This window comes from Alexandromys fortis, unplaced genomic scaffold (assembly GCF_014885135.2).
Source record: "Alexandromys fortis isolate MF-2015 unplaced genomic scaffold, M_Fortis_MF-2015_v1.1 scaffold_307, whole genome shotgun sequence".
Taxonomy (NCBI): domain Eukaryota; kingdom Metazoa; phylum Chordata; class Mammalia; order Rodentia; family Cricetidae; genus Alexandromys; species Alexandromys fortis.
The window spans coordinates 962448-981630 of record NW_026068205.1 but is presented as its reverse complement, the minus strand read 5'-3'; the positions used below and the strand labels follow the sequence as shown (position 1 = coordinate 981630).

The following is a 19183-nucleotide window of genomic DNA, read 5'->3' as shown; positions in this document are numbered from 1 at the left end:
ATATTCCATAGCATACAGGAATTTAATATATCTTGAACTAACATTTCACAACAGACAATGAACTAAAGGAAACTAAGGAAGGCTGAGGTTGGGCAGGGGGAAATAGTCTTCCTCAGTGATGTGTTCCCTAATTTATTATACAATAATACCACATGGTCAGCCCTGAAATCAAGTACATGCAAGTGCACTAAACAAACTCAGCAGGTTGCATTTATATACCCATTATGTGTGTGTATGTGTGTGTAGGTAATAGATAGAAAGATAGATATTATAGATAACATAATTCAAAAAACATGACTGAGAGGGAGCAAATGGGATATGGAAACATGGGAGGGTATGGAAAAAAGAAAGAGGAAGAGGAAATTATTTCATTATCTGTTATTTTAAATTTAAAAATAAAATGGCTTTTTAAACACTAAAAAATTTAAGCATTAAATCATTCCATGTGTATGAATATTTTATCTGCAGTTATGTATGTATATATGCGTACCATATAGGTGCCTGATGTATGCAGAGTCCAGAAAAGAGTGACATTTCTCCTGGAACTGGAGTTATAGACTCCACCATGTGGGTGACAGGAATCCAACCAAAGTCCTCTGAAAGAGCAGCAAGTGCAAACAAAATAATAAATAATAATAATTATGTCACCAACTTTTTTTCTTCAGTTGTGGCTTCCTGGATCTTGGCTATGTACTTAATACCTATTGAAGATTTTCCTAAAACAAAACCAAAAATAATAGCTAGAATTGAACCAAACATCTAAAGCATGCCAGAATACTTGACAACTTTCTAAATATTTAGAAGCACATCAAATTTTTATTTTGCTACTTTTAATGTTTCCTATACAATTACATAGCAAGTTCCATACAGGTGTTCCTTGTATTCTCTCACAAATGTTTTTGTAATGCTTCTACTGTTAGTTTAACTGTACATTTAACAACATGTTTTTTTTCTGCTGATCATTCATCTTTAACAATACAGTAACATTTGTAAATTAATGCTACACTATTATGCTAACACTAGTCCTGTTATGTAAACATTAGCTTATCTTTATTTTCTATACACATGAATGTATCATCAGCACTTATGGGGTTATTATTATATATGCATTATGTATACATATGTTCAAGATATTATTGTTTTTTACCAATGAGTAGAACTCTAAAGTATATATGTGCCACACCTTACTTATCCATTCTTCTATTGAGGGGCACCTAGGTTGTTTCCAGGTTCTGGCTATTACAAACAATGCTAGTGTGAACATAGTTGAACAAATGCTTTTGTAGTCTGATTGGTCATCTCTTGGGTATATTCCCCAAAAGTGGAATTGCAGGATCCTGAGGTAGGTTGACTCCCAGTTTCCTGAGAAACCACCACACTGATTTCCAAAGTGGTTGCACCCTCTTTGCATTCCCACCATCAATGGATGAGTGTTCCCGTTACTCCACATCCTCTCCAACATAGGCTATCATTGGTGTTTTGGATTTTAGCTATTCTGACAGGTATAAGATGGTATTTCAAAGTTGTTTTGATTTGCATTTCCCTGATCGCTAAGGGGGTTGAACATGACCTTAAGTGTCTTTTGGCCATTTGAACTTCTTCTGTTGAGAATTCTCTGTTCACTTCAATACCCCATTTTTAATTGGGTTAATTAGAGTTTTAATGTCTAGTTTCTTGCATATCACCATAGAACCTTCATCTGGCGATGGATGGAGACAGAGACCCACATTGGAGCACTGTACTGAGCTCCCAAGGTCCAAATGAGGAGCAGAAGGACAGAGAACATGAGCAAGAAAGTCAGGACCATGAAGGGTGCGTCCACTCACTGAGACAATGGGACTGATCTAATGGGAGCTCACCAAGGCCAGCTTGACTGGGACTTATGGAGCATGTGATCAAACTGGACTCTCTGAATGTTGCTGTCAATGAGAACTGACTGAGAAGCCAAGGACAATGGCACTGAATTTTGATTCTACTGCATGTACTGGCCTTGTGGGAGACTAATCTGTTTGGATGTTCACTTCCTAGACCTGGATGGAGCGGGGAGGACCTTGGACTTCCCACAGGGCAAGAAACCCCGACTGTTCTAAGTACTGGAGAGGGAGGGGGAGAGGGAGTGAGGGAGTGGGAGGGAATGGAAATGAGAGGAGGGGAGAAGGTGGAAATTTTTAATAAATAAATTTTTAAAAATCTTAAAAAAATTTCCCTATTTAATTTGAAACAGAGATTGAAAACCATGTTTTCTATTATTTTTACTTTTCATTCCCATCTTATATAACTCCACGCTACTTCTTGCCATTAAAATCATCCTTTTCAAGTCCTAAAATGGTCTTTGGACCTGACATTTATCTTAAAACTATGATCAAACCTCATTCACCATATAAGTCAAATTATGTGTGCACAATAAATAGACAAGTTCTGTGGCTGTGTGGTGTTCTTCACAGGAAGAAGAGACACCTCTACATTGTCAGTCTCAGACACAGAAATTACCCAGATATCTCTACTTTCAGTTTCAAACCATTGCCAGGGACAAGACCACCTTTCCTAGGTGAGTAGAAGGCTTTGGTTCACAAGACACAGGACCTCCCTTCTCTGCCCAGGTCTGTGAGTGTGCATGCTTATGCGTGTGTTTCTAACAACTGTTTTCCAGGAAATGGGAGTTCTGTGTCAAGTTAGGGAAGTTCTATAACTATTTACACTGTAAGGTAATTCTAGCCTAAGTGTTCAAGTAGAATTGCTGAATGAAAAGAATAATTTTCTTGTCTGTGGTGTTATTTTCTTTAACATAGTATCAAGTGTCTATTATCAGGGCACGTGGACTGAAGAGTAAGAAATTGTGGTGTTGAGGTAAGAAGCCATACCTCTTAAGCAAAATCTCTTTTGGGGATTAGAAGGGTAACATTTGAATGAGAATTCTCATGTCTATGAAAGGTGCTTTTGCTTCTGAGATAACACAACTTCACAGTCAAGAAGAGGCAACTTGTATCCATTTCATCCAATTATCATAATCAAATATGAATAATATCCATTTTTAAAATCCAAGCACTATTTATTAAATAGCTACTCTCTGGGAACACTGATAAATAATATAAAATGTTACAATAAAAACATATATAAAACTGTTGATGAAAATAGTAACATTTTATTGATGGTAATAAATGGAATATTACTAAAAGATAACAAGAAAATGTATCACAAAAATTCATGTATCTGACATGATTTTATCTTACAAAAAATGTGCATCACCAAATAAAAATTATGAACAGAAAATTGTACATGCTAATGTTATACATCAGGAAATCAAATACTTTTATCAAATATCTCAATGTAAGTAAATTCAAAATATTTATTATATTTTTGTGGTATTTAGAAACAATGAGTCTTTATTTTACAATTAAAATGTTAGTTAATTTCTCCTAGTCTTGGAGGAGCAGTCATTTTTATTATTTCAGGTTTAAGGGAATTTTTTCTGTATTTTACTTGTCCAATATTTCATCTCAGTACAAAGATAGTAGAACAAATTCTGTATAATCTACCTTATTTGTTCAAGAGTCCTTTGGCCATTACAGAAATTAGACCAGAGCCAGGAGTGGTGGCACATGTTTTAATTCCAGCACTCATGAGGCAGACACGGGGTAAATCTGGAAAATCTGAAGCCAGTTTGGTCTATATTATAAGTTCTAAGATAACCAGGGCTGCATAGAGACACACGGTCTCAAAGCAAGTGGTCAACTAATTGTATAACAAACCCCAGAATCTGGATCTGTTCCCGAAATAAATGTGTCATACTCATCACACGATGACATCGACTCAAGATCGAACATCTCAGGACAGTTCAGGTATGTAGTGTGATTGTGAATGTATAAGTCTACTGCTTTGTAACGCTAACATACCCAGCATCTATACAAAACAATGTAAAGCCTGAGAAGCCACTTACTGCTCTCCTGTGTTTATTTCATATTAGTTTTATATTATATTTGAAATGATTTTTTGTGACTATGAAAGGAATTTTCCCTTTACTTCACCATCCATCCGCTATGAAGTCATTTGTGGCAGGATAGCTAGAGATAGTGAAAGGGTATAAGGCTTGAAGTCAGAAGGGCTAAGGGCATGAGGACGTGAAGTCAGTCGAACTAGGTTTTAATCAGACTTTCCCAGCTTTCCATGTTTAGATTGATTGGAGCAGTCCATGATCTCTGCGGATTCTCATTTCCTTTTCTGCCAATAGAAAAACAAAGACTGCTGGATTAGCTTCGTGGAATCCTAGACTATGCAATGCATGAACTATAAATTTTGAAAGTGTTTCTTTTTCTAAAAACGTTATGAATCATTTATAATTGCTAACATCATGTTAAATGAACAATATCAAGCTGAATATCTCTGATATTCATATTTTTCACCCAACATAATAAGCAGTACTATTTTCATTAGCTTAATAATGGACTTACTTGCAAGCAATCTTTAGAGCTAATATTTAAGCCTAAAAGAAAATGGATAATGTCTTTTCTTTTATAAAATGATTCAATCAATGATGGAAATGTCAAGAAAACAGTTAAATGGCTTTGCTTAACTTGGTTTCTTCAAAAGCAAGACTGTCATATTTATTCTAAGACACTGGAGCCTACTATTTAGGTCTTTGGGTGTTACTGACTCTCAAGAAATTTGACACTTTAGATTTACTGTTTGTATGCAGTTAGCATTATTGATATCAAGATCATCACATTTTATTTAATTGTTATAATGTCCCTAGAATATGTGTTGATACTTTTTGGCAATGTAGGAAGCAAGATAGAGACTTTAAATTACTTCTGCTTATCATTATTACATGATACATAGGTATGGTGTAATTATAAGTCTATCTTCCTCTTTTATTTCCTTCCTTTATATAAAGCTTGCTTTGATGTTAGATTTCATTTTACATTGTGAATTAGTCTATTTCAAAAGCACATACTATTTTGTCAACACAGATTTTTCCAAGCAATGAACATTATATCTGTTATGAAGTATAAACATGTTAATAATGAGATAACAAAAAAAAACAAAAAGACACTCATGCTGATTCTTAAAAGAATGCTTATGGGATGTATGTTGAAAGGTAGAAACTTATTCTTCAAATGGCAGAAAGGCCATGGACTTGTGTCAGCTTGAATTGTTTTCTCCAGAGATGAGCAAATACTATAATTACAAACCCAAGCCAAAAAACAGGGATGCTTCTCCAGGGCAGCAGAAACAAAGATCGGCACCACTTACCAGTCAACCCAGAGAAAATGGTAAGTTTCGAGTTCCTTTTGTCTCCTCCTGATGGACTGACGTGAATGTAGAAACCATGCTATTGTCAGAAACAATGCTTATTCTTACCTTCTTAGGGGAGTAAGGTGTATTTGCTCTAAAATAATATTAGGAAGTAAAATCAAGTTACAGGTGATGAGATAACTTATCATAAAAACAAATAAAACAAGAATTTTGGGGGTAGTCTACCTTTAAGGAAGAATATCTATAAATAGACCATAGAAAAGAAATTTCTTAAACCATCCAGTTATCTTCTTAAACATTATAGGAGCAATAAATTGTAGCGCTTTTCAAAGACCTTTTTGAATGTAGTGAAGACAGTCTCTACTCAAACTGTTTCAAGTCAGAGTTTTACTGATATTATAGTTTGTGGTGTTTTATGCAAAGCCTGGTGTGGTCACGCATGCCTATTAGCCCAGGATTTGGTAAGTAAAGGCAAGAGAATTGGGAGGTCAAGATTATCTTTAGCAGTAAAGAATTCAAGGTCAACTTGGTTAAATGAGACACTGTCTCAAGAAATAAGATAGAATAAGTTATTTCAAAAGATATATTGCCAGGTGGCGCACGCCTTTAATCCCAGCACTTGGGAGGCAGAGGCAAGTGGATCTCTGTGAGTTCGAGACCAGCCTGGTCTACAAGAGCTAGTTCCAGGACAGGCTCCAAAAACCACAGAGAAACCCTGTCTCGAAAAATAAATAAATAAATAAATAAATAAATAAATAAATAAATAAATAAATAAATATTAAAAACTAAACCATATGTTATTAACAAAAGTTATTTTAAAGAGGTCATTTTAGGAATTCAATCATGTGATATGTAATAAACAAAGGTGTAGGCTTAAGTAATTGTGTACATAATGTTGAAAAGGCATTGAATAAAATTCAGTACAAATTCTCATTTTGAGGCATTGATCTTCAAATTTCTATAAACATAAATGATTTTAATATATGTATGAATGTACAAACACATAGAATATATACAAAAATTCCTTATTTTACTATTAAGTATTAGAAGTATTTCTCAATGTAATTATTAAAATGCAAAAATAATGTTACCAACATTGTTGAACATTATTTTGATGCTGCTAAATTACTATTCAAGAAAAATTTAAAATGGAATATTGATCACATCAGAATTTAACACCAAAACTAACATATGTGTAAAAGTTATAAATCAAGATATTTGAAACTTGCAAATAGATACACCCTAAATATTAAAATTAGTGGCAATAGAATTTGAATGTAGACTTGACTAAAAATTAAGACACAAATTGAAATCAATTACTTTTCTAAATAAATTATAAACAAATTATAATGAAAGAAAATTTTCCAAAGATTTTTAAAAGGTAAAAATAAACTTTAATATTAAAAGTAATTTAGAAATGACTTTGTTACTTCAAGTTGCTAATAAACAAAGAATAAAGCACACAGAATGGAAATAAAAAGTATTCAAAGATAAAGACAGCATCTTACAAATAAAATCTTTGTGTGTATACACAGTTAGCATGATTCTATTGGGATGTCAATAGACCATAGTTCAATAGTTTCACATTCTTAAAAAGCTCATTTTAAAGTTTTTGCTAAAAATTATTGTTATTATTTTTTATTTCTGTGTGTGTGTATGTGTGTGTGTATACACATGTGAGTGCAGGTGCTCATGGCGGACTGAAGAGGTGTCAATTCTCCACGTGGTGCAAGCACGGGTTGTTGTGAGTTTGGAACAGAACTCTTGAAGAGTAGTGAGCACTCTTAACTGATGAGACAACTTTTCAGTCCTTCATTTAAAGTCTTAAGGCATAAATGAAGTGCTATCATACCCATACTTCTCTGGAAAGGAAATGTACTGTCAAGGATTGGCACTATGAACTATTCAAGCATTTCATGAAAGTGTGAAAGTTGCCTATGTATGCAATGGGCAGGATGATTGGCAGATGTGTGAATAATGAAAATAGAGTAGAGCCATAATATGCTAATGAATGCATTTTATATAAGTGACAGGTCACAGGTATATTCTATAAGGAGTGCAGAAAAATTCAGTGTGCATTCTACAACGACTATCTCCTGTAAATCTCATTTTGACAAATACCATATACACAAAAATTAAATGAATCAAATAACAGAAAATAAATGACATCATTATAAGTGCATTTTATTCATATCTAAAAAATGTGACTCATAAAGGGAAGTTTGTTCAAATTAACCTGGAAAAATTAAGCCATTTCCTCTCTGTGAAGACATCATAAATATAAATAATATCTGAAACATATGCTCACAAAATATATGACAAGGTATGGTATTTACCAACTGAGAAGTATGTCAGTACTTTAAGTAACTTGATTAAAAAAAAGAAAAGCACCAAAGAAATAAAAAATATTTAAATATAAGTAAAAATTAATTAACTTATTCACAAAAGAAAATAAAAACAAAAATATTGCATACTACAGTTATACATTAAAACATATAAATAATCTTAACTACCAAGGAAGATGCAACTGAGCAGAGAATTTAATTTATTTGTGCTACTGTTAAATTAGTGTAAACTTTGTGTACTGAAATTTTCAATCTTTAGAAAAATGTAACATGGAAATACCCTTTTATACACTAGGTATCATAAGAAGAAACTTCCCTATAAGAGAACTCAAAAGTGAGTATGAAATATATTACCATTTCTAACACTAAAACTTAACATACAATTGAAATAATTTTCTCAGTGGATATTTCAATTGTTAAGCCTATTAATAGGCTTTGTGCAAATATCAATGAAAGTGAATACAAGCATTTATGCTATTTGATCTCTTTATATGTCAGAATATAGCACAATCCTTAAATATTGTCCTAACAAAAAACATGCAGAATATTTTTCTAATACCTGAAATGCAATAAGAGTATTCTCTTATAATGATTATAAGAGTATTCGTATTTAATAACTCTTGTGTATCTACATAGAAAATGAAATTGAGAAATGTGATTTATTCTCAGAGCAGAAAATAGTGCCATAATCTGTAATCCCACCACTGAGGATCTGAGGATTGAGAACTACAAATTTGTCTACAGTCTAGGGTTACATAGATAGACTTTGTCTAAAAAACGTTTAAAAAACTTGCAAAGAAACATGGGAATTGATACCACATCTTGTACTCTCATATTTAAGTGATTTGTAGAGTATTTAGGCTGTTTGAGGAAAAGAACTTTCTTTACCTTTTCATAAAGATGCATATGCGCATTTATACTAAACAGAAAACCACTAGGGTCGTTAGACTTCCTTTTGCTCTGACTTTTCCTGTTTTTCTTTGACAGTATCTCCATTGTTCGTTAGCCGAATCATTGCTGCAGCCATGGCAATACGCTTCCTCATTATCACTATAATATGGTTTGCCATTTTCATAACTTGTAAGTTAATCAATGGGGTGTAATATGTTACCTTGATTAGACTTCAGAAACACACCGGGAACCATAAAGATGGCTCCGCCAGATAAAGATATTTGCTACATAAGACTAACAAACTGATTTCGATCCCCAGAAACCTCAGAAAGGAGGAAGAACTGACCCCACAAAGTTGTTCTTTAACCTTGATACTTACTCCATGTCACATAGGTGCCCTCACACGCATGCCTGCCTACAATCACAGGGCACACACACACACACACACACACACACACACACACACTTTAAGAAGTAAAAGATAAAACAAGCATAGAAGCACACACAGCAGCAGCAATAGTGAAAGCATTTTTATCGTAGTGTTGCTGTTCTAAAAACATAAAAGTCACTTTCATTTGCAGTAGAAGTTACTAACTTTTAAAAATTATAATTATCTTGATAGTGTTATGCAACAACGAGGTTCCAATTTCTTCAAGAGGTGAGTGAATCTTTTTAATATTAAACACAAATTGGAGGCACCTATATATACCAGGATTTAACACATAGTCAAAGGCATTCAAGAGAGAAAAATTAAATTTTGGGGTTCTGTCTATAGTTCACTCTAAGCCTTATTGTTTTTAACTTAGGGGGCCATGTAATAGGCTGAAGATAGTCATGGTTCTACATTCCTTTAATTCTATCACTTCACAGCTTAAGGCCAGAGGGTCAAGAGTTAACTGCCAACCTTGGCTTTGTAGAGATTTCAAAGCCAGAATAGGTTCCATGAGGCCCTATCTGAAAACAAAAATGAATCAATGATAGTTTTTACTTCATCTTATTATATTTTACCTTGACGTGTGTGGTGTTATCTCTTAGAAGCCTGTTCTTTTCTAATGAGAGACAGAAAGGGAGTAGATCTGGAGGAAAGGAGAAGTGGAGGAAGTAGAAGGAGTAGGGGAGGGAATATGTTGTATGAAAATATTAATTTTCAGTATATTAAAAACATAATAAATAAAAATAATCTATTAAAAAAAAAGAAAAAATAACGAATAGTAGAAAATTCTTAATTTGGGGTCTCTCCTCCCTTTATATTATAATGGTGCAATTATTTAGAATTTCAGAGTTGTAACAGGAAGTGTGTTTAACTTGCCTAGATAAAATCTGCTTCATTAGTCAGATGTGCACAGACCTCATCTGTTCTCTTTCTAGACAGTCACTGTACCCAATGCCCTGACGACTGGATATGTTATAGAAACAACTGCTACCAGTTTTTTAATGAGAGCAAAAGCTGGAACCAGAGCCAAGCTTCGTGTTTGTCTCAAAATTCTACCCTTTTGAAGATATACAGTAAAGAGGACCAGGTTGCATATTTAATTCCTATTAATTCTTTTTTTAAGTATTTAAAATAATTTTAAAATTTGAATATATTTTGGTCATATTCTTCCCCTCTTCCAAATCTTTCCATAATGGAGAGAAAAATTTTTAAATGGCAAATCTTTACTGAAAATGAAAATCTTGTCTGCCAGCATCCACAATGATCAAACCAATATACACAGTACTATGAAAGTTTAACTGTAACATGATAAACAAAACTTTCCTGGCTGTGCTGAACACACATTTGCTGCCTTTTACATAGTAGCTGTTTAAATTCTCACAGTAGCATTTCTAAGCAGATGAGAACAAGATACTCAAGAAATTTTGAACAGGATCAATATAGTAAATGTCCAATCTTATGTGTACCTTTTCCAGGAACATGAACTCTGTGTCCATATCTGATGAAAGATCTTCAGTAAGAATCTCTCTAAGGTTGAACGTTTCCATCCTGTCAGTTAACCCAACATATCCACTATGCATAGAGTTGTATGAGGATAACTTCAGAGTTCACCTTGTATTATCTTCAACCTAGTCAAAAGTTTATGCTTTAAACCACAACACTATCAATATGTCCTAACTCTAAGATGCATAAAATGAGTGTGTATTGGGAAGATAAAGTGGAATTCTGTACTTACTAATTTATTAATGGCACTTTTGAGTTTCATTTCTGGGTTTGTTTCTTGTTGTATTGATGAAATGCAATTACTTGGTGGACAAGACAGAATTGCTACCTGTGCAATCACTCAATTCATGATGAAACTCAAAGTAGAGACTGAACCAAAGTGGAAATTGTACATTGGTGTAAATTCAGTTAAATATGTTAGATTATTAGAATTAGAAGTGACTCAGAATAGCTTAAAGAATGATTTGACTTCTGAACAGAAATCACCAAATCAGGCTTGTGTAAATATAAATAAATGACTCAACCTTTTGTGTTTTATAATTTATAAGATTAGAACAGGCAAACACACATGAGGTAGGTAACTCCCTTGATCATGAACACAGAACATACAAGAAGCATGAAGGCGTTCTAATACCCACTCCAGACAATACTGATAAAAAAAAAATTGAGGAAGTAGGAGCTGGAGAGAGGGCTCATAGAACTAAAGTATTTCTTTTGAAAACTTGAGAACCAAACATGAACCCCACAGCATCTATTAGGCATTGCTGCACATGTCTGTAACCCCAGCACTGGGGTTAGAGACAGGTAGATCCCCCAAGCTCCTGGCCAGACAGCATAGGCGAAAAGGTGAATTCTTACTTCAGTGAGGGATCATGTCTCAAGGCAATAGGCAGGGAGCAATGGAGAAAGATACCGGGTATCTTGTCCTACCTCCTGTGTGAAGAATGAGCTGCGACACACTCATAAGCATACACAACACACAACTCTTGACCACCTCCAAACAGAGAAAACTTAAGAGGGTCAAGATACTTTGCCAGCACCTGTGGCTAAATGAGAATTAGGCTGGTCACTGAGAAATGCATCCTTCCCCAAGTGGGAAGTGAGTAATGTGGCTTTGTGTTTCTAATGTTCTGAGCACGGGTTTCATCTGTACTTTCCTTGTGGTTTCTAATAGGATTTCTTTAAGCTGGTGAAGTCGTACCACTGGATGGGACTATTCCAAACGCAAGCAAATGGCTCTTGGCAGTGGGAAGATGGATCCACTCTCTCATCCAACGAGTGAGTCTCAAACCAGCAGGGTTTGAGCTGGATATTTGTTCGGTTGTCCATATGAGAACTCATTTTTTCAGTTTCATTCTCACAATCTGATGCATTTTCATAGTCTAATAGATTTAGAAAAAAATATTTAGAGCCTAAATTTAAAGCAGAGGGAGATGGCAGAGTAGTATAAATTGATGACTATGGACTAAATACTGAGAAAGACATAGATCATATTATGTCCATTTTATAGATACAAGGCTGAAGCCTTTGTGACTAAGATGATGCAGATAAAACTGACATACAAGAAACTGTACTCTCCCATCCCAAGAGGCCTCCTTTCTGTTTTTATGCTTACAGGTATTTTAAAATATGAAGTAACTATTGCTAGCTGTAGTCACTCTATTGTAGAACAACAGAAAAGATGTAACAAATGCATGAGGCCCAGATTTGCTAAATACCTTTATATGATCAATATGTGACATTTACATGTATCACATTATGAGGTTATGCCTCACAAATACAAACAATTATAGTGACAATTTAAAAATTAATAATAATAATAGATGCTTTAATGTGCTTGGGTTGAAACTCACAGAGAAATTTTCTATTAGAAATGTCCCTGCAGGGGAACCCTGATTGCTCTTTGGGCTGACGAGGGAGGGGGACTTGATTGGGGGAGGGGGAGGGAAAGGGGAGGCAGCGGTGGGGAAGAGACAGAAATCTTTTAAATAAATAAATAAATAAATAAATAAATAAATACAATAACAAGAACAAAAATTTAAATATATATGTAACTTTTATTTTTACTATCTGAATTGGCTCTATTTTGTATGTGTGTAAGTTAAGAAGGCTAGATGCCAGTTCAAGCACTAGGGGTAAATCCTGGTCCCACTGCCAGTGGCCCTACAGACTGTTCAGGCCTCACAACTGTCTCCCACATTCAGTTGGCTTAATTTGGTTTCATTCAGGTTTACCCCCTATCAGTCCAGAGTCAATCAGCTCTCACGAGCACAGGTCGGCTGTTTCTGTGGATATCACCATCATGGCCCTGACCCCTTTGCTCATATTATTGCTCCTTCCTCTCTTGGGCTGACCTCAGGTAGCTTGGCCCAGTGCTTCACTGTAGATCTCTGTGTCTGCTTCCATCAGTTGTTGGTTGAAGGTTCTATGATGACAATTAAGGTAGTCATCAGTCTGATTACAGAGGAAGGCCAGTTTAGGCGTCCTCTCCACTGTTGCTTAGAGTCTTAGCTGGGGTCATCCTTGAGGATTCTTAGGAATTTCCCTAGTACTATGCTTCTCCATAGCCCTTTAATGGCTCCCTTAATCAAGGTATCTCTTTTCTTTCTGTCCCTCACTGTCCACATTCTTTTTGGCGGGATACCTTGCTCAGCCTGGATACAGGGACAGGACCTTCGTCTTGCCTCAAAGTGAAATATCAGATTTTGTTGATTCCCCATGGGAAATCTTACCATCTCTGAGAAGTGGATAGGAAGGTGTGGTTAGGAGAAGGTGGAGGAATCAGGAGAAGGGGAGGGAGTGGGAACAAGGATAGTTACGCAAAATGAGAAAAGATTGTATTAAAAATTCTTAATAAAAATGAAAAAATAAGAGGGCTAAACATGGTACTAAAATAATGCAAAATAATTTTGAAATTCCCACATTCAAATTCTATAAGATTCCATGTTTATATCCTTCATCAAGCCAAGTCTGCATGTCACATGACATTTTCTCTTTCCTAGGTTAACATTGGTAGAAATGCAGAGAGGATCCTGTGCTGTCTATGGCTCCAGCTTTAAGGCCTACACAGAAGATTGCTCAGCTCTAAACACATACATCTGCATGAAGAAGGCAGTGTAAGGACTTCATTAACTATCTTGGCAACAGCCAGGACAAGAGAAGGGATTATACCGGGAGAAACTGGGACTAAAAGAAAGAGACCGAACATACATGCAAGACAAAACAGCAGGTCTTCTCCTTCCAGAAACAAGCCACAGAACAATTAGATGAACATTCTGTTTCCCATAAAACAAAGGACACTAACTCAAAGATCATCAAGGCGGCCATTCACACCTTTCTCCATTCTGCTTAGAATGTGGGGAAGGAGGCAAGGAGGAGCCTCGATTTCAAAATGGGAGCAACAGATCAAACCGGACTTGCTGAACATAGCTGACAATGAGGACTACTGAGAACTCAAGAACAATGGCAATGGGTTTTTGATCCCACTGCATGTACTGGCTTTGTGGGAGCCTAGGCAGTTTGGATGCTCACCTTACTAGTCCTGGATGGAGGTGGGTGGTCCTTGGACTTCCCACAGGGCAGGGAACCCTGATTGCTCTTTGGGCTGACTAGGGAAGGGGACTTGACCGGGGTAGGGGGAGGGAAATGGGAGGCAGTGGTGGGGAGGAGGCAGAAATCTTTAATAAATAATTAATAAATTAATAAATAAAAAATAAATAAAAATTTTTAAAAAATGGGACCAACACATGAGAGAGCTGAGAGAGTAGAAGAGGGCAACCCCATAGCACTCTGGCAGTCTAAACTCCAGCACTGTAGAAAACAGCACACTGAGTGGGGCTTCAGCGGTACCACAGGATAATCGGCACTGTTGCCAGCAATGTTGCTATCCCAGTGGTTCAAGAAAGTGGGTTTCTGTCTGGGCAGGCACGGTTTGATTAAGGGAAAGAAGGACTGCTTTGTGATCTTGAATATTGCATGGAGCTCATCTTCCTAATTTTTGTGTTTTTTTGCGACTCCCCTATCCCTTTTTTCTTGTGTTTCCTGTTGAAATGATAATGTCTATTTGAAGACCAGCCTCACCATTGTATTTTGAAAATACATGGCTTGTTTCACTTTACAAGTGACAACTAGAAAAGAAGGTTGACTCTCTGATTTGTGTATGACTTGGGTCAAATTTAGATGAGTCCTTGGATCTGAATTTTGAAAGGTGATGCTGGAAGGAGTTAAGATGCACATATTGGCTATGTGGGAGCCTAGACAGTTTGGATGCTCACCTTACTAGACCTGGATGGAGGTGGGAGGTCCTTGGACTTCCCACAGGGCAGGGAACCCTGATTGCTCTTTGGGCTGACGAGGGAGGGGGACTTGATTGGGGGAGGGAAATGGGAGGCGGCGGTGGGGATGAGACAGTAATCTTAAATAAATAAATAAATAAATAAATAATAAAAAGATGGAATGAGTGAGGAAGTGAATTTCTGGGACCATTAGGTATAATGTTATACACTGAATGTTTGTGCACATCCAAACTTCATATTTGAAATTCAACTCTTGGTATTATTTCAATACTAGGAGACAAGCATTGGAACATAATGTTTTAAATCACAGGAGTGAAGCTTTGTGTGGGGGATTGTCTCTTAGGAAAAACACCCACAAAGTCTTCTCTCTCTTCTTTTGGCCACAAGAGAGTACAGGAAACTTCTGATGTATGACCTATAAGGTACCCCTCAACAAACCCAACAGATGCAGTTACCTTGGTCTTAGATTTCTAGGCTTCATAATTGTGAGAAATGGATTTCTGTTGTTTACAACTTGTCTGGTAGTTTATAATAGTACCCCTAAAAAGCTGAAACTAGAGAGGAAGAGAGCCAGATATTAGGTCTTACTGTCATTTAAAAAGGAGTGGCTCAGCTGTTAAAGGCTAGGCTCACAACCAAAAAGGAGTGCTGGGGAAGTGAGCTCAGAGGTGAAAAGCACTGGGTGCCATTCTCATCACCTACTTGAGAGCTCACACCATCTGTGACTCCAGTTCCAAAGGATCCACCTGCAGCACATGGTGTACATACCTGCATGAAGACAGCACTCGCACAGAAAATAAGAATAAATCTAAAAGTAGAAAGTTTTATAATATTGTTGTTTAATATTTTGCAGCATGGAAAACATTCTAAATCAATAGAGAGGTAAAAATAATTCTATACAATGTCATACATAAGTCAAATGGGAAATAGCAACAGAAAAGCAACCATAGGACCTGGCTTTCTAAGAGGTTATAGCGAACGTGAGGAGCCTTAGATGTCTGTGTTAAGTTTTTTTGTGACTCATTAGAAACATGAGAGTTAGCTTAGGTATCATCTGATTGAGGAATATCCCCAAAGGCCACAAGTTTGTGCAAGGAATAACAAATAAGACTCATACTTTACAGAGTAGCAGCAAGGATCCTTTCTATCTTTACCTCTAAGGAGATGGTGGATACAATCCTCCATGAATCATCTGCAGCCACACAAGATCCTTCATTTAAGCTTACAGCCCAATGTCTAGCTAACAATATGTGCAGTAGAATGAGTCTGAAGTTCAAGGTAAATAAGAGTCTAGCTGCAACACTTCATTTTACGAGTCTAGTGTGAATCCATTGTGCAATAGAGCCACTTTTTTTTTTTTAGAAAATAATTCCAACTCGCCCCTTAAGAATTTTTCACACATAGCCTGAAAAGTAAAACAGGAATTACAAAACAGGGATACTAGAGGCTAAGGGCAATTATTAGCTAGCAGCAGTATCTTAGGATCCAAGTGACACAGGCAAGGGGTTGTATTCTGTTTCATTGAATAATTAATGAAAGTCAATCTTAAACTCACAAGAGAAAAAAATAGGATGTTAAAATGTTCCAGACATTGTATTCAATTTAAAGATCCAAAAAGTGACCAATAAAATCCCTGTTACTTCCCAGTACTCAATTTAGACAGCCATAAAACATAAAAGCCAGACTAGCATGCAAGGAAGGCTGATACAGTAGGCTATAGAGGAGTGAAATTTTGTTCTGATAGCAGTGTCAGTAACTTTACCAGAACTAGGGGTTTTAAAAAGACATTTTAATGAAGAAAGCATGAGAAAAATGAATAAAGTATTTAGGTATATTTCATGATGTGCTTAGAAAATTACTTGATATTTCTGTAGTAGTCACCTCCAGTTTCATGCAGAGAGTGTTATACTTGGTCAGGAAGTTGAGGTAATTTTGAAATGTAAACAGATTCCACTGTGGCTGGGGGAAAGCCAACTTAACACACTGTGGTTATGTTTGAATAGATAAGCTCTCCAGATAAGTGAGTCACAGGCATGAAGGCAGTTGCCATGAGATGTAGTCGGTACTTTTCTACAGGATCATTGGTTTCCCAGTAATAATCTAGAGACATTATTAATTATGAAACCTTGGCCTTAACTTGTGCTTGTTCCTAACTAGTTCTTTTAACTTAAATTAACCCATGATTTCATTCTATGTTTTTTACATGGTTATCTTTACTCTGCATGCACCTTTCTGCTTCCTCTCTGTCTTGCTGGCAACTCCTCCTTTCTCTTTCCAGAGACCTTTCTGTCCCCAGAGTTCTTGCCTAGCCTGTTCCTGACTAGCTAATGGCCATTTAACTCTTTATTAAATGGTGACACATCTTCACCCAGTGTAGAGGAATATTGCAAAATAATTAAAGCAGTTTAAATCTTTACCCAAATTTCCAATACTATGTGAAGAAGCTGCCTTGAAATTTAGGACTTCTTGTAGCCCCAGATGAAGAGACAAAGCATTCATTTGACAATGAGTTTCTCTTGAGTTCTATGGAATGATTGGAATAGAATTGACCCTGATCGTATATGTCCTCTGTCGATCACAGAGGTGCAGGGCCTGCTAAGGTCTGAGAATGTCAGAGAGCTCTAAAGAGGACCCTCTGATTCTAGAGTGAAAAAAAAGCCCTATTTCCAGGAGTACTGATGGACAGAACTCAGTTCTAGATTTAGGAAGTCACTATAGAATCTTCATGCAGCAACTGATGGAAACAGAGGCAGTAACCCACAGCAGAGCACTGGACTGAGCTTTCAAAGTCCAGTTGAAGAGTAGGAGGAGTGAGAAAATGAGCAAAGAAGTCAAGACCATGATGGGGACACCCAGTGAAACAGTTTACTTGAGTTAATAATGGAAGCTCACCAGCTCCAGCTGGACAGGAAAGGAAACAACGCAGGTCCTAACTAGTCCCTCTGAATGTGGGTGATAGTTGTATAGCTGGGACAGACTGTAGGTCCACTGGTAGTGGTACCAGGATTTATCCCTACTGCTTCTATTGACTTCTTTGAAACCAATTCTCTTTGGATGGATACATTGCTTAGCTTAGATATAGTAGGGAGGGCCTTGGAACTTCCCCTAAGCATTGTGCATTACCCTATCTGAGGAGTGGACTTGGGGGGAAAATGGAGGGGTAGGTGAAGGGAATGGGAGGAGTAGGAACTGGGATTGGTATGTAAAATTAAAAAAAAAAGATAGCTTGTTTTCTTTTTAAAAAAATAATAAAAAAAAATGTAAAGTCCCTCAGAGACCAGTAATGGAAGGGACTTTATTGAAGCACTAACACACCCACAAGAACAGAAGTCTAATGAGTTAACATCTTTCTTCAAAGTGCTTATAACAGCAGGAAAGAGAAACAGAGAAAAGGTGGATGGTATTCTGCAGTATCTATCCTGGCTATCTTGGTCTGGCTGTGTTGATAATACTTTGGGCCTTTATCTCAGAATCCTCCACACAGTGCTATGGGAAGAACAAAGATGTCTGTTACTTAGCTGCTTCTTCTTCTTCTTCTTCTTCTTCTTCTTCTTCTTCTTCTTCTTCTTCTTCTTCTTCTTCTTCTTCTTCTTCTTCTTCTCTCCTCCTCCTCCTCCTCCTCCTACTCCTACTCCTCTTCCTCCTTTTCTGCTTCCTCCTCCTACTGCTTCTCCTTCTTCTTTTTCTTAGAATGCTCACCAATCAGACCTGTTGTTCTTAACATACAAAGTAAGTGTCAGAAATGAAAATCCAGGAGATGCCGGGTGTGGCAGCACATGCCTTTAATCCCAGCACTTGTGAGACAGGAGCAAGCAGGTTTCTATAGTTTCGAGGCCAGTCAGTTAATATAGTGAGTTTAAGACCAGTCAAGGATACATAGTGAGATCCTATCATAAAAATAAGCAATAGCCCAGCAGAGGTCAGAAAAAATGAAGAGAAAGAAGATGGCTTCAGAAAGAAAATATATTTAGCCAGTTAGTACCTGAGAATTCCAATGTTTTCCTCCCCTGAATTTTTCCTGAGTAAAGGATGGTGATTTGTTTCTCTTTGGAAATAGACACAAACCCATCAAGTGTCCTGATTCTAGGACAAATGTAAAGACAAGCAGCCAGTGTCAAAACATCCAAACATGCTGACTGCTCTACACCACTTTGGGGCCTTACCCCATTTGTTCTAGCAAGGGAAAAGGAGCTCAGCTGCTCTCAGAGAAAAACAGAGTCCCAGGCTGTCCATACTCCACTTTGATAATAGTTAACATTAGCTTCTAGAAGTGAAGCAGGAAACCATCTTGTGACCTGGACTCCACAGTAAAGTAGAAGACCTCAACTGGCAAACAGGAAATTGCTTCACATGTGAGATCTCACTGATACCAGGCAGAAGCCACAGAGATGGGGGCAGGGAACTCATCCAAGAAACAGGTTGCACCCACCAAGACAGAGCTCCCCCAAAAAAGCCTTGAAAAT

The 19183-nt window shown here is 36.7% G+C and overlaps 1 protein-coding gene across 3 annotated transcripts; it reads left to right on the top strand.

The window, feature by feature from the left end:
* Positions 1-2459: 2459 nt before the first annotated feature.
* Positions 2460-14780, top strand: Klrk1 (killer cell lectin like receptor K1). 3 transcript variants are annotated; one of them, XM_050130207.1, is made up of 10 exons: positions 2460-2548; positions 2790-2847; positions 3755-3839; positions 5163-5270; positions 7894-7932; positions 8586-8678; positions 9112-9147; positions 9858-10009; positions 11600-11703; positions 13428-14780. In XM_050130207.1, the coding sequence occupies exons 3-10, from the start codon at positions 3779-3781 to the stop codon at positions 13543-13545; spliced, it is 711 nt and encodes a 236-aa protein (XP_049986164.1). In that variant the 5' UTR covers positions 2460-2548; positions 2790-2847; positions 3755-3778; the 3' UTR covers positions 13546-14780. The 3 variants fall into 3 exon arrangements, with proteins under 3 accessions (XP_049986164.1, XP_049986163.1, XP_049986165.1); XM_050130208.1 differs by having other exon boundaries at positions 2538-2600; XM_050130206.1 differs by having other exon boundaries at positions 2496-2847.
* The last annotated feature ends 4403 nt before the right edge of the window (positions 14781-19183 follow it).

Bases quoted from the DNA above. Each gene is read 5' to 3' on its own strand.
- Klrk1 (XM_050130207.1), top strand. From the start codon at position 3,779: ATGTGTCATACTCATCACACGATGACATCGACTCAAGATCGAACATCT. The intron at 5,271-7,893 runs GTAAGTTTCGAG...TTTATACACTAG, and splicing joins CAGTCAACCCAGAGAAAATG to GTATCATAAGAAGAAACTTC. The intron at 11,704-13,427 runs GTGAGTCTCAAA...TCTCTTTCCTAG, and splicing joins TCCACTCTCTCATCCAACGA to GTTAACATTGGTAGAAATGC.